We start from the raw sequence: 26,497 nt of genomic DNA, 5'->3' as shown, positions 1-26,497 counted from the left end.
TCAGATCATTTTGCATTACAGTATGATTGACAGCTCCTGCACCCACTAAATTCAAGTCATGGATAGCTTCTAACATGCTGTAGCAAATGGGTTCAACATTGTGTGTGCTGCTAAATCTGTGTGTGAAAAATTAAATATAACCAGCTTATATTGTTTCAGTAAATCCAAACTCATGGACACACTGTGGGAGGAATAGTAATTTCTATGCCAAATTTACAGCTTTGCAGTAGCAGATGCAGCAGGGAGTGAAAACGACCATTTCCACACGAGGAATAACAATAATTAGAGAGATATATACAGAGAGACAGAAAGATGTCTCACTGTAGAGAGCAGAACAGTGTTACAGTAATTATAACTTGTGCTTTTGCAGCAGATTTCATCTGAGAAAACTCTGACTGTGCAATGCAACTCCAATCTGGTTGATCTAAGAATTTTAATTGAGTGAACAGCAGAAGCTTCACAGATGGTGCAACATGCAAACACTACAAAGTAATTAGAAATAGTCTTTTTACTGGAGACCGTTTCCTCAAAACATGTGGAAGGAGCTGATGAAAGAGGGGGATGTCTAGGGTAAAAGTGGGAGGGGATCATTCTAAAATGGTGGTGAGTGTGTGGAGGCTTTTAAAGTTTGCTAATCAGCGGATGAATGCTGAGCACACCTGTATCCTCCATACATGCAGGAACAAACTGTCACATCCATACAGCAGCATGTTGTCCTAACACATGACCAAAAAAAAATGCAGATTACATCTGTGGATGACAAAAGATATACAGTATTTTTTTAAACTTGTTTTCCTGGAGATTTATGAGGGATCTGGATAATGATACAAGCTGTCATAAGACCAGCTGTTAAATGTCAGTTTGCAGGGATGCTTTTTTTCATCATCAGACACCAAATCCAAACAAGTCAACAAAGTCTATTAGTTATTTTTTTATGGTTTTCTGCATGTCTACAATAATCCAACTCACTCTGACCTTGGGCATGTCTTTTACAACAACCTAATGTTCTATTAAACTAACTCTAATCACCTTGTATAGCACGGGATGCAAAGACACGAGCATGAAAGCGGCTTGGAACAGCCTGAGTGATTCGCAGCAGTGAGGCGTGGAATTCTGAAGCAGGGAACAAAGGAGATCAAGTGCAAAGGACTCCCTGCGGTTGCACCCAACTTTTAGGAGGCATCTGCTGTAGAACATAAAGGAGGACAGAGGGAGAGAAAAGAGGATGCAAATAGGAGTCAATTCTGCTTTGATATGTCCACCAGAAGGAAAGGTCGTAGATAAAGCGGGACAGGCAGATTAACCAGCGCATGGGAGCCAAACTAGTCGGCTGAGCATTTGCTGCTTTAAACCACATTAAAAAACAGCCCAGAAGAAGAATAAGGGGATGGAGAGCAGGAGTGAGAAGAATAGATAAAATGTGTGAACTCATAAAAGAATTCCTTTCAAAGGCATAAGAGTCTTTGGAGGGAACAAAGATATTTTGGAGTGTTCAAGACAGTTTCTAATACTTCAGAAGTTCAGTACTTAACACGTCTTGCTCCTTAACCTCTAACATTTGAATCTCGTGTAAAATCAAATGATTGCGACTGAACATTTAAATTGAGTTTTGTGAGTATATGTATGTATTCATGTGATAAAGGGTTTGAGGAAAAAGCGGGCAAAGGATCAACAAATGAGAATCTGAAATGTGAGATGGTTATCGGTATTTAGACTGAAATGCCATGATGACATCATGCTTCTTTATTATAGGAAAGAGGGGGTCAAATAAGTGCCAATGAGAGGGCACATAATGATGAATGCCATTTGACTGTAGTGGAGGAGGAAGTGAAACTCCTGACTAGCATAATGACCCGATGTCATGTCGAATGGAGGCCAAGATAATTGGCTTCGGAGATGAAATGTCAGCAGCTGTCACCAAGTTGACTAAGCCATTTAAACTATCTGAATTGAGATTCAGACCTACAATATGTGTCACAATAAAGTTTGCTTAGCACACACATGCTTTAACAGAAAATTCTTGCCTAAAATTTGGAATGACACACAAACAGCTGGCAGTTGCTCAGTATATGGGGCTCCCATTGCTAGTCAGTCATTTGTTATTTGGGGAGGAAATATGTTGGTTGTTTACTTTCAGTATGACTGGGATATGACTGGGATAGGGGTTTCAGGCAAAAAAAACTTGCCATTATGTCAACTTTCAATTTGAAAAATAAATTTTAATGGTTATTTCTGGGCATTTTTTCAGCTGATAGATGGACATGTATTCCATTTTAAATTTATAACCTGAAATCTGTTCAGTTACTGAATAGTACAATGGTAAGAATTGGCCATCATGCTCCTGCTAATCATGATTAGTTACTGACTTGTTTATTGGTGCTGTGTCACAGTATTCAGTTTGAGAGAGCATGAATTTTAGTTGACTGATGGGCACAGATTCAAGAAGATACTTACAGGTACAGCAGTGCTAGAGGCTTCAAAGGCTGACGGTTGAGGAAATTCAAACTCTCTCTTCATGCATTCAACCATCATGACGAATAAAATGCAAGAAACCATCTGAAGTCATTTTTCTGATTGTTCAATAATAAACTTATTGTCAGCTCGACCAATTAAGTTTCCACAATCCTCCTGGGGATCTGTCACACTGGTAGCTCTGCCTGCGGTTTGTTGCCATGGTGACTGCACTTGTCTAGGTGGCTGGGGGTCCTGCATTGCAGCCCTGTGCCTGTGGTGTGGACACCGGCCTGTCCTCACCTGGGTGGTTCCTGTGGTCGTGCCCTATGTGGTCATGGGTGGGCTAGCTACTGGTGTAACTGGATCTGCAAGATATCGTTTCCTCACAGCAGCATCAACCCAGATGTTCTCGTTTTATTATTTTTTTCAGAGACAGTTAGTAGTGATGCACTTTGTATGTGTGTGAGTTTCTGTATGATTGTGCCTTTTTATTCTTTGTTCTATTCTTTGATGTGTGAAGGCTTTTAAATTTTGTTTTTAATATGCATAATTTGGTTTAATTATGTACAGCAGTTTGTGTTGCTTTATGCATGAAAAAGTGCTCTACAAATAAAATTTGATTTGATTTGATATGATATATCAGCAAATTAAGCTACTGGATATAAAATGGATAACACTCATGAGCAAAGCATTTGTAGTTGTCTTTTGAGATATTCATCTTTATCCACTAAAATGCAGTGGCCAATGACTTTTAACAAAATAAGGATCTCACAAGAACCCAAACATGAGTTCCAGTCAACTGAGAAATGCAAAACAATAATGACTGTCTAAGCTTTCTTGAGGCAGCAAAGACAATGAAGGGAAGAAAAAGGAAGAACTGTGCAAAAGTGTTGGTTCTCATTTGTTCATATTTTGCTTCCAATGAGCCAGATTTCTTTACAGTCTTTAAAACATTGATCAATAGTCCTCCAGGTGCTTTAAAAGTATTTTGTTAATTTTTATTGTAAAACTTAAACATTTGTTTGTGTACCATGCATATGTAGCATGTTTAAAATATGAGCTTAAACATCTTTTTGGAATTGTTTTGTTCCAGGTGGTGCTCAGTTATGTGACAAGAACTACAGTCATAGGGGCTGAGTTATGACGAGGGCAAAACTGCTGCGCTATTTAACATTTGCTGCGCAGTTTTGCTCTGGTTATGTTTCTACGATTAGCGCCTGATCTATTAAGACTGCTCCTGTTATCATTTGCGGAGCAAACAGCAGTATTTAAATGAGGATTTAGCGGCGCTGTTTGCTCTGTCATGTAAGGTTCTGGAGAGCAAGGAAACCGCAAACGCAAAATTAACTTTTATCCGATAGAAGTTGAGACAAATAAAGGAGACAAATAAAAATATTGCGGAAGTCGAGGAAAAAAATCTAAATGTCACCAGAAATGCTGCAATATAGTTTCATATTCAAGTTCAATTTATTTATAAGGCACACTAACAACAACCTTTAGGAACCAAGGTATTGTACATATAAAAACATGCAAGGAACAAATAAGAAATAATAAAGGTTTAAAAGCTATAAAGAAATAATAATAATAATAATAATAATAATAAAAGACAGGCATGATAAAGTCTTTAAACTTATCTAGCAATTCTAATATTGCAACGCTGGATCGTCTCCACAATCCTCTTCTCTGGCATTCTAAATATATTAATATAATAGAAAAAAATGCATTATCTTAGTCGCCTTTCATGGTGTCTGTGCCTCCTCCTTAAAATTATTACTGCAGCCATTGCGCGTATACTGTTGTGCCAATTAGCACCTGCTTTTCAGAAACGCTATTTTTAGAGCAAACATAAACACCGCAAACTATTTGCGGGCTACATGAATCCCACTGCTGCGCAAACCAGATTTATTTGCATAGTCTCCTTCCACTAATGTGCACTTTCTGGCCGGAACGCCTATAATGCATATGCAGTAGCTTCAGAAACGCAAAGTGGAGAGCGGCGCAGTTTTGCCAGGATAACTGACGCAGTTCCATGTTTGCGGCTTTGATAGATAAGCTTGGGCCGATTTTAGCGGAGCAAAGCCGTCTGCACCTGTTTTAGTACACGCAAAGCGTTAATAGATCAGGGCCATAGAGTATAAAACTCCATAGTCTGGGACAATGGATATTTTTCTATCCTTAGCAATGCATTTTTTACTTCCTAAGCTTAACCATTAGTGGGCAAGAGCAAAGCAGGAAAGTAAGTAATGGCAGAAGTAGAAAAGCAAATGAGGAATAAATTAGCTAGTTTGAGTCAAGCCAAAATTAAGCTAACTAAACCTGACTCCCACCTACAGGAGTGGAAACCGGACAGCATCATGTTGTGAATGTGAAAATGTGGAAAAGTTATCAGTTGGAAATTAGTTGTATAACATTAAAGAACTGTGGAAGCTAAATGTGCATACTGGACAATTTGAGCTTTGGAGCCATGTATTTTCTCATAGGCCAACATATGAATTCCCCATCTTGTCTTGCAATCACATCACAGTTTGGCATTTTCGGTCCAGTCCTTGTACCTGACTGTTTTGACAGGAATGTGTTCTTTGTTCTATAAGTGATATAACACTTATATATGATCTATGAATTATTCGAGTATATAAAAGCTACTAAATTCAAGGGATACACCAGTGTGTACGCACATTGGGAATGAAAATAACAAATGCATAATTAACATGTCCTACAAGCTTTAACTTGTGTGTGTTGGGGGAAACAAAGAAAGGAAAATGTCAGCCTAAAAATGTCAGCCTAAAAATCCCAGTATTTTGCAGCATATATGAAGATTTGCCAGGCTCTGATACTGTAGGTTTAATCAGAACAGTGTGAGCTTTTTTTGCTTAATATAAATGCTTAATTGTAATGGGTGCTCAAGCAAAAGTCCATCACTCTCACTTTAAATATCCTGCTGTTCTTATACTTTATGGTGTTATTTACCAAGCTGGAAACTTCAACACTTTGAAAGAATAAAAAAATAAACAAAAAACAAACTAAGTAAAAACCACAAGACCATGCTATCCATTCATTTTCTATACCAGCTTATTCCAATGCAGGGTCGCAGTGGGGCTGGAGCCTATCCCACTAATAAGCTGGAGGGAGGCAGGTTACACCAGGTCACCAGTCTATGGCAGGGCCCATCAAAACAGAAGCGACCATAATTATTTTCCAATGAATCCTTGTCTCCTCATGTCATTCCCAAGAAAATAAATAACCAAGTTCACTAGATGTTTTTCTTAATTTGGTTAAAACAGTGAATATTGATCAGATGTGTGATATTATATGTTCAAGTAAAAGTTATCCATGACCAATTTTGGTATTACTTACAACAAAAGAAGTGTGTTTTTGTCCTCTCATTTGGACCATCATTAAAGAATAATTCTTTGTTGATGTTTATTGGCATCATGGTGACTGTGCACGCAATCTTTTTACCTAATCAGTTTGATAGAAGACACAAATTTAAACCAGATTCAATGTATGACTGGAAATCACCTTTTTCTAATACCTTATTTTTCCCAAAGCAGTCCAGAGCTGTCGATGTCTAATATAGCTGTCAGAATATAACTGGCTTTTTATGATAATGCTTATCTGTGTTTTTGTTTTGTTTTTTTTAAGACATCAGAAATGTGCAAATATTTCCATTTATTTTATTTCTACACTGGTGCAGTGTGGAAAAAAACAAAAAGAACATTGTTATGCAGCAGTAAAAGACTGCACTGGACAACACAGCCAACAGAGAGGCTTGGTAAGCATTACTCTAAACACAAGATCCTGTATCATTCAGCAAATTCTTTGATAGAGTATTGGAGTAAATTGGGTGGGGCAGAAAAGAAAGGTGCTCTCAGTATAGACTTAAAGGAGGGACAGAATTGTAATGGGACCTCATTCATTTGGCATCAACTTGTTTAACAGTCTGAAAAGGAAGTTAAGCATCTCCCCTGTTTTCCCCAGAAAGGGAAATAAATCTTTGCCTTTCATTTACTGGAAATAGGAATCCCCAAGGCCTTCTGATCCCCAGTCATTGATTAGGAAATTGTTTCTCAGCCCTGCTGCTCGTCGCATCACCTTGTCTTCTTCCCACTAAGCCTTCTCATCTCTGTTCTCTCTCCTGAATGTCCACCAGTCTGTCTCTATTCCTTCATTTGTCACTTTCAGCTGTGTTACATCCATTCTCTTTTTTTTTTCTCAATTTTCGGTTCCCTTTTTGTCTCCAGCCCTCCCCTCCTCTTCTCCCCTTCCTTCCTCTCTTATGATGTGTTTAGCATTCAAGGCCTCTCACTGCTGCATCACAGGCCTGTTTGTATCACCGAGCTGCAAAGCGAGAGAAAGATGTGATTCCTCAGGGATGGATGGGAATTTCTATATGCCTTCAAACTGAAAGATAATGCATCTGCATAGATGTGTAGCCACACGCACTTGCACACAAGCGGCAAATATTTATGGTTCACACTTAGCAACGCAAGCTGAAAGAATCCATGCAAAAAATGATGCATTCACCTGTAAAAGAATGCACACAAGCAAAAACGCTTTCAATTTTAAAAACCCAAGATACTGTTCATTATTAAGCATACATGAACTAATAAAACTTCAATACGTATTAAGTGTAGATGCCAGTTGCCATTTGACTTGACAGTTAACTGCAGTTCAGCATCCACACACTTAACCTCCAGTCTTTTGAATTTCAAATATGGAGGAAGGTAGATTTCCTCAGTCTGCTCATTCTACATACAGACAGGTCAATGAGCTAATAGAGTCCTTGAACTGCTCATACTGGAGTTAAGTACTTTAAATCCACTACTGCTTATTAGAGAAATGTACACAATGCATTTATACGTGAATTATAACAACCCCAGGCTTTCACCTCATAAAGCACAATGCTTAGTGAACTGGGATAAACTGGGTTGTATTTGGCTGTATTTAAGGCCTGTGCTGACAGAGCAAATTTTACTCTTGATCTTTTCTGTTGCAGAAGTGTCCCCAGATAGATTTGTAACCTCGACTTCAACAAACACGCCCAACAAAAGAGAGCAAACTCAACCACATGTGTGACCTTAAATAAAAAATCAGTCAAAAAAAAGTTGCACACCATACAGAGATCATGATTAAAAAGCAGTAAATTAAAAAGATGAATGAGCAGAGGGAGATGGAAATAATCCAGCCTGCGAGCCTAAAGGCGTCCACTAATTAACTGTCAATGGCAGTAAAGAGGGAGATCTAAAGTGGCAAATATTGTCCCAAACTGTCATCTCAATGAACGATACACTCTGAAGTTCAGTACAAGGATAATACTCACTGACTTGTTAAATAAGATAAGATGCCATATGTTTATGTAATTTAGGGATAATTAGCTCAGAATCTGTGCTAGTCACAGTAGCACTCCAGAAGTAAACAGTTTGATACTAAGTGAGGGTGAACAGGCAGCTAAGCAGTTATCAGGAAAGATGCTGAAAAGAAAATAGCTTTTTGACTAATTTGCTTCATTGTAGCTTTTGATGCAGCTTTTCGTTGACATACTAAAATTAAAGAGGAAAGGTACACTCTGGTTTCTTCATACGTCTGTTCGATTGCTTGTAAATAAAAATATCTAATCTGCCAATTACACAGCAGCAACTTAATACATATAGCCATGTAGACATGGTGAAGATGACTTGCAGAAATTTAAACTAAGTATCAGAATGAGAAAGAAAGAAAGGGGATTTAAGTGACTTTCAATGAGGCATGGGTGTTGGTCTGAGTATTTCAGAAACTGCTGATCTACTGGGATTTTACAACACCACCATCTCTAGGGTTTACAGAGAACATTCTGAAAAGAGAAAATACCCAGTGAGCAGCAGCAGTCTTAACAAAAATGCCTTGTTGATTACAGAAGAATGGACAGACTGGCCAGAGACTGTGAAAAGCAACAAGAAGTCAAATCACCACTGGATCCGACCAAGGTATGCAGAATCCCATCTCCAAACACACAACATGTCCAAGCTTGAAGCAGATGGGCTACAGCAGCAGAAGACCACACCTGGTGTCTCCTGTCAGCTAAGAACAGGAAACTGAGGCTACAATTCACACAGACTCACCAGCACTGGACAGCAGAAGATTAAAATAGTGTTGTCTGGTCAGATGACAACATGAAAGTATGGATCCATCCTGCCTTGTATCAACGGTTCATGCTGGTTATGTAATGTTAGGGCTGTTTTTTTTTTTTGGCACTCTTTGGGTCTATTAGTAGCAACTGAGCATCATTAAAAACACCACAGCCTACCTGAGTATTGCTGCTGACCATGTTCATCCATTTATGACCAGTGTACCATCATCTTATGGCTTTTAAAAGCACGATAACGCACCATGTCACAAAGCCCATCTCCAGCTGCTTTCTTAAACATATTTTTTAATATTTTAGTAATTTAATTATTGAATATTATAAATATGCATCTAAAAAAGATTTATGCTAGAATGTTGGCATCTTTGTGTTTTCTCAATAACAAGCTGTATTGCTGTTGCTACCGCAGCCCTCCGTGTGTTGTTAAACTGAAGTGTTACACAAGCTGACCGATGAGTCACACAGGACCATGTGCCTGTGTGTGTTTTGTTCATACGCTTCTGCTCCTGATAAAGCAGAAATGATGATCTTATCCTGCACAAAGTTCACAGAGCTGGTGGAAGAGAATTACTGTATGTTCTATAGGAATAAACAAATTGATTATCTTAATGATAATCTTAAAATTGGCAAATATTACTTTTCAGTAGGATCCTACAGGTCATGCATATAAAGAGAAGTGCTGCTCAAATGTTCCTTTACCACCTGAACAAAGGAAGTGTCATACAGTATTTGGTTACAGCATAATTATGATGGTACTGGTCTTGCTACGCATCTTACAGGTGTTATTTATTTTGCAATAAATAACACCTCTGGTACCCCATCTCAAAGCGTTCCCCACAGAGCTACCTTAAGTAAATATTTAAATGTCTTTTCCAAAACCACAAAGAACTTTTTTTCTTCAAGCCATGATCTACAACGCTTAACATAACACTTGAGTGGCTTGAAGCGGAGTGTGAAGTGGCTGAAATGAGGTCCGGCACTTCCGAATCCAAGACCATAGTCCTCAGCCTGTAAAGGGTTGAGTGTCCTCTCCAGGCTGGGAATGAGATCCTGCTCCAAGCAGGGTATCTTGGGGTCTTGTTTACAAATGTGGAAAGAATAGAGCGGGAGCTCAACAGGCAGATTGGTGCAGCATCTGCAGTAATATGGGCTCTTTTTTATAATCTGTCTTGGTAAAGGAGGAACTGAGCTGAAAAGGCAGTGCTCTCACTTTACTATTTAATGTATGTTCCTACTCTCAGCTATGGTCACAAGTTCTGGGTAGTGACTGAAAGAACAAGATTGCAGATGAAAGTAGCCAAAATGAGTTCCCTCAACAGGCTGTCTGGACTCTCGTGTAGAGATAAAGTAAAAAGCTCACTCCGCACACACACAGCTGGAAGAAGTGGTCAGGTAAAGGGAGGCCTGGGCTTCCCTGCCTAAGCTGCGACCCTACTTTGGATAAGTAATGGATGGATGGATAGACGTGTAACCCACAGTAGAAAAGCTGCTTAAGTGAATGGATTAGCAGATACCAAGATTGTTTATTGTTAACATTTCATGTCATTGGTTAATATGGTAAAGTGAAAAAAGAGATTTAATGGATTTGGAGTCAAGATGGAAAATAAGGAAAAAATTATGCATTCCGTGATGTGAAGTGCAACCAATAGTTAACTTGATACTTTTTCTGCCTAACCAATGGTTTCACATCCCGCCTTTCACTTCCGGTTTGGTTGGGTTGGTAAAGGTTAGCTGCACTATTACAGAGGACTAGAGGAAAAGCCAAGCCGACCTTGTGGTAAGGTTACGAGCCAAACTGTAGCATAGTTGACTTATATTCTGTTACTTTCATGTGTTCATTTAATATTTCATGTTAAACTTTAAGAGAGCAATACTGATAAAGGCCAGATGGTTACGTTTTCCCTTCAGCTTGAGGAGTGGAGGACCGACCGAAAGCTTAGATCCATTCGTCCCTCGCATTGGTGACTGGATGTTTCAAGCGGAAAAGTCCGCTATCCGCTATGCTAGCTTTTACCATTGTAAATCCGATAGACCTATGCTAAAAGTATTAGCATCGGGTGTGCTATCTATATAGAGAAACTGTGGTGTGGTTTTCTTTTCCACATTAAAATATTATTGCACTTTGTTAGTTTGATATTGTTCTGCATTGGATAGCTTTGCAATTTTGTCATGTTAATATGGGAAAAACTGTATGCAATTTTTCTTTTCTTCATATTCTTTTAGTTAGCCTTTGAGACTAATTTAGTTTCATGATATTTGGCAAAAGCTTGGAGTGACAAATGTGAAATAAGTTGTACAACTACATTAGAAATCGTGAATGAGAATTATTACATCTATGTTTATTCTCTAATCAGCATAAATTACACCTATACCGTGTCTATAGGTCAGGTTTTTATATAGAGTTGAAGAACCAGAGACTTGGAACAAGAGAAGAAGCTTTGTTGGTTGAAGACCTGCAAGAAACTTTTCCATTAATGGATGGCGAGCCACTGCCGGTGTCGAACTGAACTGATCTACCTCACACGTGGAGCGCGGTAGGACATACTGCACGACAATGCTCAGAAAGGTGGACTGAATTCACAAGCATCCACTGAAGTTGGAGTGATTCACTGGTGGAGTGGGAAGGACTGAGATTATTAGGATCCGGAACGGTTTGTTATTTTCAATATTGCAAGTGTGCACAGGTTATTTTTATTCTTTTCAAAACTGTGTATTTGGGCCCTGTTATATTGTAAGTTCTGCACCATTCAATACATGTTATTTCATAAAAATTGTGTATGCCTGTTTCATTATAGTTACTTACCTCAAGCCTCCTGCTGTTCCTAGACTTCCTGAGATCTGGTCTAAATCAAGCTTATCTTTCTACAGCTTACTGTGCTGTGTTATAACTTTGGTAAAGCTTGAGTAGAACAGTGCCAATGGTCTGTTAAACCTCACGCATTGGTTACAGATGAATGGATGGATGGATGGACAATTGCCAAGTTTTTGGAGCTTCTGTGAGATCTTTAAAGTATTATGTTGTAGTCATTCAAAGGCATGATTCAAATTCACCCATTGAGACAGACTGAAACCAGATCCATAACTTTCTATCCAACTTCACGCACTTCCCTAATGCAATAAACTGAAAACCTGATAAACAATATCTACTACTCTTCATCTTATTCATTTAGCAGGTCTTCACTACTGTTTTTGTTTGTTTGTTTCCCCTAAATACATAACCTATTAGACACGAAGTATAAAAGCAGAGTAGGGCAGCCTGAATCATTAACAAGTTATGACAGTGACATAATGTAAAAGACCATGTTTACATCTTCTTTTTTTTTCAAAACAGGTGAGAAAATGTGAATAAACAAGAAAGAAGGGCAAAGGGGGTAGGGACTTGATTGTAAGTAAGAAATTCCACAAAGCTAAAGAATGTCAAAGATTGGATGGACAGATGAAGTACTGCGTCATTTTCAAAGAGAGAAAGTAAATGTCGCTCCAGCTTCTCTGTCAGCTAGCTGAAGGTAAAACCTTCATATATCTGACAGAGAAGATGGTTGTATTCTTGTGGGATACCAAATATGGCTTTGTGAAAAGAGGACTGTAGATTCATATGAAGCATTTTGACATTGTATTCAAACAACTCAACCAAAGTGAATTCTATAGGAAGCTTTCATCTGTATGAGGGTGAGATGAGCACAGATGGAGCTGGCATAAGTTGTGGTAAGTGCCACCACCCACCATCCATCACCCAGTTACTCCCAGCTCACCCTCCCAAGCAGATTTAACTTTAGATGTTCTGGTGCAATCAGGGAATTTTATACAGTGCCTTATTTAAAAAATACTTAAATCCTTTAAGCTACAGAACTTTTTGATTGTGTAAAGATCTCTAAAATATTTCAAGCCAGGTGGAAAAATAAAAGTCAGACAATGAAGGGAGAATAAATGACTCTTCAGCAGAGATGATAAAGTTGATGTTGAAGTAAACTTGGAGTGGTTCTTAAACTATGGCTGAACTGTTACTGTAGAGCTGACTACATTTGTAAATCCAGTGGTTGGTTGAAGAACAAGTCACCGCCAGAAAAGAAGAATCTCTGTGTTCCTCATTTGCATCATAGCAGATCAGGTGAATCAAACCAAGACATGAATGAATAAACCACTGTTAAATTTACAGAGCTAAAGAACATTTTCACATGTTTGTGAATATGTACTAGATGCACTCAGAGAGTGCTGCCCTCCTCCAAGCCATAGGGTCACTCCCCAGAGAAAAAAGCAACACGTTGTTGGGAGGAATCTGTTTGCTTGGCGGGAAAAACTCTTCCCCTGCCATAGTGTCCCACTCAGGCAGCCTCCTCTGCAACACATAACCAAAACAAGCAACACAAGCAGAAACATGCAGAAGTGGTTCAGCGTTGCTTTCCTTCCAGAAGTTGCTCTGATACGCTTATATAGTTCATACTCGATTCAGACTCGCAATTTGAGACTCGTGAACAATCTTTTTTTTATGATCTTCTCTCAGTCCAATCTTCTCTCGGCTGTCATTTCTCCAGACGTAACACTGATGTAACGTCACAGACGTGCTCACAGTGCGCGCATAATCAATCAAAGCATTGACAGCACTGGTAAATTCAGCTGTTGTAGCAGCACCATTGTAACTTTTGGATATTAAAAACTTAAAATGAAGGAACCAATATCAGAGCAGCAAACTGGAAAGTTTATTGTATAAAAATCCATGATGCTGGCTCCACCACATCCACCTTGAAACACACCAAGAGGTTAGTCACTTTAATATAAAGCTAATGTTAGCATCTATCATCACAGTAGGTGATCCTGTCAACGAGTGCAGCATATTCATTTATATTCATTCATTCTCTACATTTAGGGAGAAAAATGCTATGAACTGCAGTAATATTATTTTAAATTTCTCAGTGGGTCCAGATGGATGCAGGTTCACATTAAAAACTCTTGGATAAGTCATGTTAAGAGCATATTTACTAATCTGAATAAATTATGTTAATCTACGGGTTTTCCAAATTCAGTAAAGCAAAGAAAATGTCCAGAGAAGAGGGACAGAGCATTTGTAAGTTTAAGCCAAATATCAGTGCTGTTAGTAAATGCTGGTAGATAAGGGTCAAGTATGGATTTTAAATCATAATGCAAATCTCTAAGCAGGCCAGATGGCGGGTGTTGCATGTTCAGTACAATTAAAAGTGATTTGCGACTTGACTTGGACTTGAGCCATAAGACTTGAGACTTGGACTTATAAAAATGGACTTGTGAACATCTCTGGTAGATAGCGCTCATTGATGGAGAGGGGGAGGGTGGTGGTTATGTGGTCTTTCATGTTGTTTTTTGTTTAAACTAATAAAAAAGCATAATGAAATAAAATAAAAAATATAGAAAACTCTGTACCAGAACAAGAAATTCCAGTGAAGTTCCAGACAGGATCTTTAACAAACTGCCAGATGCTTCATTTTTACTGCAAACACTAAAAGAAATAAGGGGAAGCTTTGTTTAGTGCCACAGGAAAGGTTTATATTGACTGCCATCAATTTTCACAATGGCTGATCAGACTAACTTGTTTCAAGATGTACGCAAGAAAGAAAGTTGTTACCTTTGCCAAATTTGAACCTATAACTGTATAGATCTAAGAAGAAACAATAACAGCACAGCTTTATACAGGTGTTAGGACTGTTATGGTTGAGACTGTTTAGCAAATCAGAGGATTGGCTCTAAGAGAACAAATCAGTTATAGGGACCTGAGATGATGACAAAAGAGCCAGTCACTTCCCTCTCTCCTCACAAGCTAGCTTTACGTGGTGCAACTTAGGAGATGTTTGATGGAACTGAATGCATTGGTAACCTGGAGTTTAGAGGATAACAACCATTTTCTTTTCCTGCCTTTTCTTCAGTTTTAGTTTTAGTTTTAGTTAGACTAGGAAAGTAAGAAATTTTTATATGGAATACCTTTATTCTTGTCTTTTTTTTCCCTTCATTTTGAAGTTAATGTAATTTCATTTAAACCTTTTGATCACATGTAACTTAATGTCTCTGTGGCTGCTTGAGACCTGAGGAAGACGGCTCATATCATATGGTGTCTTGGCCATCCCCAAAGGTTATAACAACAGGGAATACAGTGTGTACATGAGTGTCATATGCAATGTATATCTATGTTATTTTCTGTGATTACAACGTATCTGTTATATCCCATTAGAATATATCAGAAATAAGCCCAGACATTTATATTTCTCCACGTGGAGAAAAACACACCTACAAGGCAGCTTTGCTCTAGATTGGTTTACTTCTGATAATAATCTACATTGCAGGAACGAAGAAGGTACTGTTTTATTTTTTTTTCCCTAAGCAGTTATTAAACACTTAAAAAGTAATCTCTGTTCATTAACATTTCATATTTAAAATTAAGTTAAAAACCTTTGTCTAATTTTTAGGCATTTGGGGCTATCTAATCATGAAAATAAGCACTCACCTATAAACCTGGCTTTTTCTTTTTTTCTATTTGTATGTAGATTTCTTGTTTTTGTTTTTCCAAAAGCTTATAATTTTTTTGTCCTAATTTATTCCTTTAATTGACTTTTTTGTACTTATATGTCACAGGGTTTGGCTGGAGTTGAGATTTCCCAGCCGTCCCTGAAGGCATTCTCCCTCCAGTTCTGATTGTCTGCTCTGATTACTGATGCGCTCTACCTGCACTGTGTTCTTTATATACCTATGTGTGACAACCTCTCTCTGCCTGATTGTCTTGGTTTATCCATGCACGCCTCCAGCCCTGATCTTCTGCCTGCCGACCTGTTTTGACCTCTGAGCCGTTTTGACCTCTGAGCCATTTTGACTTGGATTTCCTGATTCTGCCTGTCCCAGTCTGGTAACTCTGTTGTTCTGTCGTTTGGATTTTTCTGGAACTCTGACCTTTGGATTGTCTTCAGGATTTGGATATTGGATTACGGACCTAACCACTGTGGATCTCAGGATCACCTTTTGGAAGGCTCAACCCTAGAGCTTTTACCAATCAACCGACAACCTTGGCCCATGCTAACTTTCTCTGGTTCAGTTGCTTTGACAGTTTCTCGGTGGGAATTCCTCTGGCTGCTCATGTCCTCACTCATAGAGAAATCTGTCGTGTGGACTCCTTCACCTCCTCTGGTACGTGGTCACATTCAGCAGATTCTTGTCCCTGATAATTCTGTCTGCTCACCCCTGCTCTCATACGTCCACAGATGAGACGCCAGAAAGGAACCAAACACTTTCATCTTGACTACATTCCCTTGTGCCAATAAAACTCTCTTTACACCAATCCTTGGGTCTCTGACTTTCACTGGGTCCAGTCTGCTGAAACATGACACTTATATACTTATTTATTCCCTCCTCCAAGGCGAAGGCAATATTTTCTGCAGTGTTTGCCTGTTTGTTAGCAACATAGCTTAAAAAGTAATGGACAGATTTTGATTACATTTTCAGGAAATTTCCAAAATGGAATAAGGAACAACTGATGCTCTGATGCCACACTCAGAGACCCGTTGCACACTTCCGCCAGCAGATTGAGAGTACATGTCTGAAAACACATCAACCAGCTAAAAATCTGACAACTAATATTTCTCCTTCTCCGATTTTACACCAAGAACTTCATGTCCATTGTGGGACATCACACAGTTGAACAAGTGGAATCTACTGTTATGTAACATCACAGAAATACCCAGCTGGTTATCTCTGAAGCATGAGAAGATGAAGTGGCTGTACTGGTACCAAGAACTAGTCCACAATCTCGAGAGGAAAAATAAAAAAATAAAAAACTGACCTGATGCCTTTCAGAAACATGTTCAAGATTGTGGACATTTTTTAGGACATTGTTTCATCTTTTTTAAACCTCTTAGGTTTGGGTCAAAATGTTTTGCAAGCTGCACATGGCCTGGAGCAAATCAGAGTGCTGTGATTACTGGAAAAAGCCAAGAGGCTTGACAGTCTGACCTGAAAAGATGCCTGAGCAAAATAAGTAAACATGCAAGCTAAAAACATGCACATTGTCATGTGCTTACACTTATTCACCTACATGCACGCAGATTAATTAATCTGCAGGGTGAAGGACAAAAAGGGACAAATTGTTAAATGGCTGCAGAATTAATGTCGTGTAAGAAAAGTTGTTTCTGTTTTTTCACCTGTTGTTTTTCTGCTCTTTGCTGATGCAGAGTACCTCTCTCTATTTGTCATCTGGGACAGCAACAACTGGGGCCATGGTGGGGAATTTGCTGATATAAAGCGACAAGCACACAAGGCCATCATATCCATCAATAGAGATTGATCTTCATTCTCTAATGTCCAAATTGCTGACCTGTTTACAGTCCCTACCCCCCGATACCTCCTCAACCATGCAAGCTGATCTACAATATGCCAACAAATCCAAATGTATTGTCCACTTGCTTAAACAAAAACACCTCAAATGCATGACATCACAATGTTGGAAACTCGTCCCATCTCTCCTGCATTTGAACAGTGTCAACAAACACAAAAGTGGGGGAAAAAAAAGAAAGTTCCTGACCTCTGGCTGGATTCTGTGGATTTCACCAACTCAGACAAGCAAAATAATTGACCATCATATTTTACAAAGCTTCACACCACAGATTTACTCGTGGCTTACCTTGCTAAGCTGACTGGCGGGCGAGCCACTGTTGTTGACAGTGTGGCATCTGAAATTGAGCAACGACTGTCCCACTGCATCACGCTCTCTGCTCTTGTCCTTCTCAGGGTAGAAATGGTTCTGAGATGGAGGCGAGGTGACAGGCGAGGGGGACCGCTGGAGCACTGTGCAGGATAAACCGAGGAAGTTTGATGGCCTGATGAGAAAGGCCTCCATGGCGATGTTAGCAGACACCTATGAGACGTATATCGAAAGTTTAGCTGTCGGGGAGGAATAATGGTAGTGGAAGAGATGGGAGGGCAAAGATATTTTTTTATAGTGGCTATGTAGCAGATGCTTTTATCCTCAGTGACACGGGGAGGAAAAAAAATGTACTGTGGAAACATGATGAAATACAGAGACGAAGTAATTGATCTTTTTCTTGTATCATTCTAGTTATTTGCTGGAGCCAAATGAACTTCTAAAAGTAAAGCAAGGGGACATTTATCAAGATAATCAACCTTTGCCCTGACTGAGTGCAGCTTCTGAGTGTGAATGTTGCTGTTTGGTAGTCCAGTCATACCTTAGAGATGACCTGATTGTCTTGGGTCAGCGCCAGGTCAGCAAAGCGCTCCACGCACTGGACGATCCGAGTGCATGCCCTGGCCTCATTCTGAGCCATCCACAAAATATGCTCTTCCACCAGCATCATGTTACTGGCTATGTCTGATATATAGTCACCAAGCTGCGGAAACACAAGAGCACACATATACGAATAGAATTGGGCACACAATTAACCAGACTGCGAACAAAGCACACTGAGGGACAAATTCATCATGCACATCAGTACATTTATAATCTCCAGTCCGAATTGTAAAGGAGACAATGGTGAATTCATTCATTAAAAAGAGATTTAATTTAGATTAGCAGCTCCAGCGGGGCATAATCTCTTCCTTAGGACAGCAGTTCACTATTTACTTACTGTACAATTCATTGTTGCTTCATTTGACTGTTCTTCACTGGCTGAATGAGGGTGATCTCATAAGTATTGTCATAGAAATGATAAAGCTGTAAGTACCTAATAATATCTCCTCCCTGGTGACCTATGATGAATAACTGGGCGAGTGAGAGGTAATATTGATTCTTTTTTACTTGCTGGGCTCAACACTGTTCCAATTGCAAAAGCTGATTTTTGATGTGATGCAAAACCCTCTGACTGCCCCGGGACCAAGAAGTTCACTCAGGGTAAAAACATGGCTTCTTCACAAAGAGATGCATCTTCATAATCATGGCTGGCACTCAGATCTGGTGTCGCCACGGGCAAGACAAAATCGTATGAGGTAAAAAGTTAAGCTGCCTGCAATCGATTGAAGGACTAAAGCCAGAATGACGACATGTTGCTGTGTCTCTTTATAGCAACCTTTTTCCTCTTTCTCACAGCTGCTCAGTGAGGACTCCTTTCCTGTTTACTCAGTTCTGTCTGTCAAAAAGCTGTAGTTATCTTTAGATGATGTTCTCAAAAAATACCTTTGTTTAAGTGATGAAGAGTCATTGCCTTCAGGAAGCACGCAACATTCATGTTTGAAAGAAAAATAGCCACTTCGAGCTATATATGGAAACAAGTGTGGTGGTTTTGACATCAGTCTCCTCAGTATCCTCTCATGACAAACTGAGCACTGAACTGTTTGACTACAGCAGCTTTAAATTAAGCATTAAAGCATTAAATTATCTGGGATTTCCACTGAGGATGGATGTCCAAAGATCCGTAGAAAAAAAGACAAACTAAAGAACCTGCCAGATAACAACACTCAGTTACCATTTTATTAAGTATGCCTGGTAAATTCATTAGTTGATTAAAGTAAGAAATACATTAAAACATGTAGATGACTTGCTGGCATTCAATCCAAGTATCAGAGTGGACTACTAATGGGGATTTAAGTAACTTTGATCATGGTTGTTGGTCTGAGTATTTTAGAAACTGCTGATGTACTGGGATTTTCACACACAACCATCTCTAGAGTTTACAGAAAATGAATAAAAAAATACAGAAAATATCTAGTGACCAGAAGTTGTCTGGGTTAGAATGCCTTGATGAAGTCAGAGGTCAGAGGAGAATGGGCAGACTACACAAAAATTGGACAATAGAAGATGGAAAAACATTGCTTGGTCTGATTAGTCTCCTTTTCAGCTGCAGTACTAGGATGGTAGGGTCAGAATTTGGAGTACATAAAGTGAAAGCATGGTTCTATTTTGCCTTGTATCAACAGTTCAGGCTGGTGGTAGTGGGTAATATTCTTGGCACACGTAGTATCACTTTAACCTGGTTTAAACACCACAGCCTACCTAAGTATTGCTGCTGACCATGTTCATCTATTCATAGTGCAGCATCTTCTGATGGCTACTTCCAGCAGGATAATGCACCATGTCAAAGCTGAAATCATCTCCAGCTGCTTTCTTGAAAATGATGAGTTCACTGGACTCCAATGTCCTCCACAGTCACCAGATCTCCATCCAACAGAGCAGCTTTGGGATGTGGTGGAACGGGAGATTCTTATGATGGATGTGTAGCAACTGTGTGATGCTGTCATGTCAATGTGGAGCAAAATCTCTGAGGAATGTTTCCAACACCTTTGTTACGCCAGCTGATTATTGCCACCACCTGACTCCAATCCTTGGTACAAATCTCCACTCTTGGTGCCTGCATCGGATTGGTTGGACTGGACACACCGCCACCTTCTCCCTTCCTATTGGATGCTGTTGGTCCAATCACAGCTCCAGAAGGCGCTCTCCAGGGAATAAAGCCCGAAGTCCCAGTTCATTCAGAGAGCAACTGTTGACACAGGCAGTCTGCTCCCGGCCTTTGGAATTGCAGTGTTGGTGTATTAGTTAATCTGTGTCTGTAAATGGGTGATTCATGGTGGCTAGAGATGTCCATTGCAAGTGTTTTGGAGCTGCTTCCTCACTGTTATTAGCTTAGTAAGCCAGTTTGTTTTCACGTATAATAGGTAACAATGCTTCTTTTGTTACGCCTTTCAACATACCCCTAAAGTTGGGTCGTAACAACCTTGTTGAGTCTATGACACCAAGAACTAGGTAGGTAGTTCCGAAGGCAAATGGGGTCCAATCTGGTACAAGCAAGATGGACCTAATAATTTGTCCACTGAGTGAATACTGACATAACATCAATCCAGTGTAGCTCTTTGCACATACAAATGTCAAGTAGTAAGTTTCTTTATGCAAATAAATTTCACAGAAGCATCTGAGAAATCTTCTTTAGAAACTGTTTGGAAAAGGGTTGGCACATTTAACAAAAAAGAAAAAGAAATGAAAACTTAGCAGGTAATTAGTTAAAACATCTTTCTATAAAAGTTTCAACCAGTTAGATGAACGAAGCAGAACTGCTTAAAGCTGTTTTACAAGATAAGAACATCAGTCATAGCAAATTCCTGCTATAAAAAAAACTTTAAAATTATACTGTTCTTAGTGTTTCATGCCTGCCTTCGTTAGTTGTGGTGAATCCTTGTTCAGTCTTACATCTTTCTGCTTCTCCACCAGCCTCGTCAGTCTCTCCACCAGGTGTGTGACGAAGATAACATCCATTACGTCAGTGAAGTGCGCTGCCCTGCTGGTGAATGCCACTAACTGCTGGCCTAAAGGCTGAGCATTGCTGGTGTTAATGGGAATCTAGAATAAAAAAAACAATATTAAGCAAAGGTATTTAACTATTTTAATGAAGATGATCATATAGTATATTGCCACACTTAGAAATAAGATATAACATAAAACAGTAGGAAAAAACGACACACTGTTTCAAAGCAGTTCGTATCAGACGTTCTTTATGAGCGCTGACAGAGATGTGACATTCATGAACGAATCGATTCTTTTGAACGGCTCTTAAATTAAGGCTGAGAACCAAGTCGCAGTTGCGAGCCATTCGTTTGTGAGTCACTTTCTTTTACTAAAAAGTTATTTTTTATATACAAATAATCCCCGCTACCTTCACATGACATGCGTGAGCCATCATGAAAATCTGATGTCCAACAACACCCACATTAATGCATCTATGGGCAGAAAATATTGTTCGGAAACAAATACTGTCAATTCTATCCAAAAAGTTTGCTAAAATGTACATTGATGTCACTCAGATATTTTCTTTTTTATTTATATTTTTCCTGTATTTCTGTATTTTTTCTCTGTTTTTTATGTATATTTATATTCTATTTCTTCTATAGTATAGTAGTATAGTAGCATTTATATAGGTACATATTTTTGTTATATATTGTACTTATTTATTGTGAGGTTTTGGCATTACTATAATGTTATTGTGTAGAAAATTGTAAAGTTGTTTTGCATTGAAGTTAATTATACCGTGATTAGTTTTCGTTGTCTCACAAAGTTTTTTGGAGAGGGAAAATCCAAAATGGGTATCTCACTGTCAAAGCATGGGGATATGGAGCCACCTTATAGAATAGCTACCAGTGATTATTTCCTTGAAAAATATGGACTACCCCTGATTGTATTTAAAAAGATAAAATAAAAATAAAAATAAATAAATAAAAGCGAGCAAGTCTTTTGAATGGATCTTTGAGAGGAACAGTTCCCCAAGATCTGGCTCCCTTTAAAGCACCATAAATCCCATTTCTTTGCACTGATACCTGGGTGAGCTCATGCAGCACACGAGTCAGTTCACTGGCATATGGACACTGAGTGTAGTCCTCTTCAGCCCATCGCCCGGCCCGGTCACAACGCCGCCACGCTTTCTTCTCCTTCTGGCTGGCAGGATGAAGAGCATTGCCAGAGGGGTGGGGGGCTGAACCAAAGGTTGCAGGAACACAGGGGAGGAAGGCCAGGATGCCAGCCAAGGTCTTTGGCCACCTGCCATTAAGAAAAACAAACAAAAAAAAAAAAAAACTCAGAAGAAATCAGGAATTAAATTAATTTTAACTCACTACACCATATAGCAATTAACATTTTCTGCTTACTTAAGCCTACATTTGCATAACTGACTTCAAAATATATTTTCGGTTTTATTTTGTAGAAGTTTGCCAGATGCTGCCAATTTGTGAAAAATATCCATTTGTTTTTTTGTTTTCCAAGTCCATCATAGTCTTTTCACTTCATACCTTATTACACATTTATAGGAGATTACACTGGTGCAGTGCATTAGTTTAACACATTAACTTTCTAATCATGTAAAGGACGATTGTTACAACTGCTTGAGCTCTCAAAACTCAGCTGTGCGTAACACACACTGTAAGGTTAAAACAGGAAATGTAGCATCTACACCTTTGAGCGCAACTTGCACCTCTGTTACATCAGCGTTGCTGTGCGTTCACCATCATGACAGGGCGGTATCACATTGCCTGCACACTACTTTAATGTGCATAAAAGTGGAAGATGACAAATGTCAGTGAAGATATCTGAGGAAGAAACCTGTTCCTGCCTGTTCCTTCGAACTGGGAAATGCAGCATTAGAGTTGTTTTTAAGACTATGCAAAGTTCACTGAAGTCTCCTGTGAAGCAAGAAATTAGGCTTTTTGAATAATGTCATCAAGTGCCAGCGCTGGGAGCCGCTCTACTGACCAACCTATGAGGTGTGCCAGACTGGTTTTACAGGCAAATGGATAAATTTAGATTTCTGGGAAAGTTTGTGTTTGAATAAAATAAAGCTTGTTTGAGTGTAATAAGAAATTCAGAACAAGCCAGTCTTTTGAATGGATCTTTGAGAGGATTGGCTCCCCAAGATATTCTATGTACAGATTTTCTTTTTTTTTTCATTATTATTAAATTTTTTTTTTTTTGCCTCTAAAATTTTAGGAAAGCTTTATTATATATTGATTAAAACTGTCTACAATCAGAGGGAAACAACGCTTCTTTTGTTTTGTGATTTTCTGCTTATGGCAACATCAAAATTCAACGGCAGAAAAGTCAAACTAATGCTTAGAGTAAAAACACTTCTGAATATCTAAATTAAAATAAAAAATACAGCACTCAGGAGGTTAGTAATCTGTTCTAAGGTTAGAGACTTGCCATTTCTCTGCTTCCCTCCCCATTCTGTTTTACTCCCCCTCTCTCTACATTCACGTTGTTGGAGCAGCTACTTAGTAATAAATGACATTAATTTTGCCTGCAACAAAAACGGGGCTCATTTTCCAGTCCATTACTCCGATGCTCTTTGAGAAACAAAGCCTGTGTGCTTGCTGTGCTGAAAGTGGGCTGTAAAGTACAGCAGCTACAAAGGAGCGTACATGACAACAACAAACCCACTGGGTTTGGTGGATGAGGAGAGGTGGATGATGTGAATGTGCGTGGACCACTTTGAGGTTTCAAGGTGGTGGAGGTGGAGCTCAGGACATGGAAAAACAGGACAGATGGAGGGGAGGTATGTTGTCTTTGCTTCTCTTTTGATCTAAAACCACAATCATGGAAACAAGAGCACAATATAAAACCCAGCATACACCAAGTGTGTAAGAGTTTCTATCCATTTATAATCTGAATTGATGAACTGAAAAGAATATGCTGTACTATAGTTATTAAATTCTAGTTTTATTCATTAAATGAGCCATAACTGGTGCAAGGTAGACCAGATGATCAGGTGGAACAACAAAAAATAGCTTGACACAAGCAAGAGACCTCAAGTGCACTGTATATGGAGGGATAGCAACATTGTTCAGATCACAAGATTAAATTCCACAAATATCTTCTGGAACTATTGCTTTTGGCAAAACACAGAGACAGGTTAAACTAGAGCCTTACTTTAGGAGACCTCCTGATATATGCACTGAAAACAGTCAGTCCATTCCTCTTAATTATACAGAGCTATTTGGTTCAGTTGGGATTAAAGGACATAATTTGTTTTTACAGCCTTTTTTAAAACCTTATATTCTAACTAATGCCAGACAAACTTAACTGTTTGAAAAACAATTGGAGGCTTGTTAAAATCTACTTTCTTCCTAAGTGACAATTTCATGTTTGTGGGACTGATAACACCAACCAAGGGTTAGCATTGCCTTAGGGCACTTATTTATTGAATTTAACAAAATCTATTTTATGTTTCAGATGGAGGTTACTAAAAGCACCTTCTAAGATTATTTATGATACCTACAACAAAGAAAGGCCCACTGAAAAATTAGAGCTTGATTTTTGTTCATTTCTAGGCTGCAGTAACATGGAGGTGGAATATAATGAAGGGTAGAGGATGACGATCAGCTTTGTCTTTGAATATAAAGTGCTCTAAGATAATGACAATTCGGCATTTATACACCAATGAAGAAAACACTGACACTTTCCTTAATAGGCTGCTCTAAATGCTAAAAAAACAAAGAAGCCTGATATTAAAACCATATTAAAACCTATTAATGTGGTGCATACAATTAAAAAAGAAAGAAAGAAAAAAAAAACTCTGCACTGCACAATTTAAATACTGGTAAGTAGTTACCTTTGGACATAAACAGCCACCCTGTTTTTTTTGTTTTGTTTTGTTTTTTTGTGCCAACTCATAAGTCAAGCTGCAAACTAATTTGGAAAGTTTTCCGTTTTGTGTTTTGCTTTGTATTCTGTTAAAGATATTATGATTTTTGTGTTTTCATTACATAAAGTACTACATTTTTGCTATGTGGTACACAAAAAGGATTATCACTACACTACATCAGCAGAAAGACATCACGATGAATTGTACCTTGAAGCCAAGAGCTAACTGAACATGCTAACAGTAGCTATTGCTTTTTGGTAGCTAGTGTTAGCATGCTCACTTAGCTTCTATCAGGTTCATTACAGGTTAACATTACAATTTTCATACCTGTTAAGAATCTCTTGGAAGCAAATAATACTTCTCAACAACAAAATGGCTCATCTTTATTTTCTGCCGGTGAACTTGAGGAATTATTTTAAATAAAATCTATTGGAGTTTTATTTAAAGCTTAAGTTGTTTGCATGTGAGCTGTGGACGCAATGGCACACAACAGTTTTTTGACATATTTGATAGTTTTTGTTTGTAATAACAATTGATTGACACTCAGTCTTTGTTAATTTCAAAGGGGAAAGATTATGTACCTAAAAGTAGCTCATTGTGTGTTACTTCAGATGTCTTGTGTGGGTAACTGTGAATATATGGCACATAATTATGAAAAACTGCTGCATTCAGTTAGCGTTAGTAGCTCAGTAGCTCAGGTAGCTCATTTTACACGGAGCAATTTTGATCCGAGCGAAAGTTGCTGAGCATACTTGAACCACATGTCATGATGAGATTCAGGGAAGACTTGAAAAATTCGTACTAGTAAGCATTGTGCATGTAAAAGCGTTATTAAACCTTTTCATTAAAACTGATGGGACCCCATTATCTAGCCTCCATGTAAACATGTCAGCTGGAATCTCTGATCAGATTGATTTCAGTCAAATAGATTAAATATTTGTTCATATAAACATAGCTAGTATGATTTTAGCCCTATCCATTTTTAAACTCATAACATATACAGACAAGAAGTGACTATTTCCAACACAACACAGCTCTTAAGTGTTCACAGCTGTGCCTCATTGTAAATCAACCTAGAGTGGGTGTAAATTTAAAAGAAAAAATCCTTCAAACCATCCATGTGACCTACAACCCATACAATTAAACAAAAGAACAAACCAATCCGTTAAGCAATCCGTTAAGGTAAGAAATGTAAATATTAGTGCTGGGCACATTAACGCGTTAATCACGCGTTAATGCAACGAATAATTAATGCTGTTAATATTTTTAATCGTGCTTTTTTTTGTTTGTTTGTTTTTTTTTTTTGTTTTTTTTGCTGGCTGCTGGCTTTGACCACAGAATCATGGCCTCTCTGTCTGCCTTCCCTGCTGCAGCGGTGCGTCTGATGTAATCAGGAGAGAGCGGGTTTATTAACACGAAGAGATGTTTTCTGTCTGCAACTTAAGAAAGAAGAAGAACCAACTTTCTCTTTGTCTAAACCTATGCAGATGGCAAAACATTGTGATTTTTGGACGGGAAACTGCTCCCAAAAGACAACAAGAAACTTTTTATTTATTTATTTATTTTAAATAAATGCAGCTTCAATTTAGTCAAGACAGCAAAGGTAAGACATGCTTTCTGACTTTTACAAACGTAAAGCATAAATTGGGTCTTCTTCTACCTCTGGTTTGGTAAATCTTGGTCATGGCGAGATGAAACTTCCAGCTGTGGATTCTGTGAGATGTGAGCTTTCAGCCGTTTGTTTGTGTTCATGGGGAGACATCATCTGTGTTTACATGTGTGTTCGGACTTTGTGTACCTGGTTTTTAACTATTGTTGTCTTAACTGTGTTTGTTGGTGA

At 38.6% G+C, this 26,497-nt stretch overlaps 1 protein-coding gene across 2 annotated transcripts in view; it reads right to left on the bottom strand.

Annotated features, from left to right (window-relative positions):
- LOC121655127 (adhesion G protein-coupled receptor A3) overlaps positions 1-26,497 on the bottom strand; it is a 204,533-nt gene that overhangs the window by 111,010 nt on the left and 67,026 nt on the right. For both annotated transcript variants that reach the window (XM_042009561.1, XM_042009562.1), the window contains exons 9-12: positions 21,842-22,061; positions 20,721-20,870; positions 17,770-17,931; positions 17,208-17,441 (exon numbers count right to left, since the gene is read on the bottom strand). In XM_042009561.1, the coding sequence (XP_041865495.1) occupies positions 17,208-17,441; positions 17,770-17,931; positions 20,721-20,870; positions 21,842-22,061 (766 nt within the window). The remainder of the gene's footprint in view (positions 1-17,207; positions 17,442-17,769; positions 17,932-20,720; positions 20,871-21,841; positions 22,062-26,497) is intronic.

The sequence above is a fragment of the Melanotaenia boesemani genome, chromosome 16 (genome assembly GCF_017639745.1).
Source record: "Melanotaenia boesemani isolate fMelBoe1 chromosome 16, fMelBoe1.pri, whole genome shotgun sequence".
Lineage (NCBI taxonomy): Eukaryota > Metazoa > Chordata > Actinopteri > Atheriniformes > Melanotaeniidae > Melanotaenia > Melanotaenia boesemani.
The sequence above is the reverse complement of the archived record's forward strand: the minus strand, read 5'-3'. Positions and strand labels throughout refer to the sequence as shown.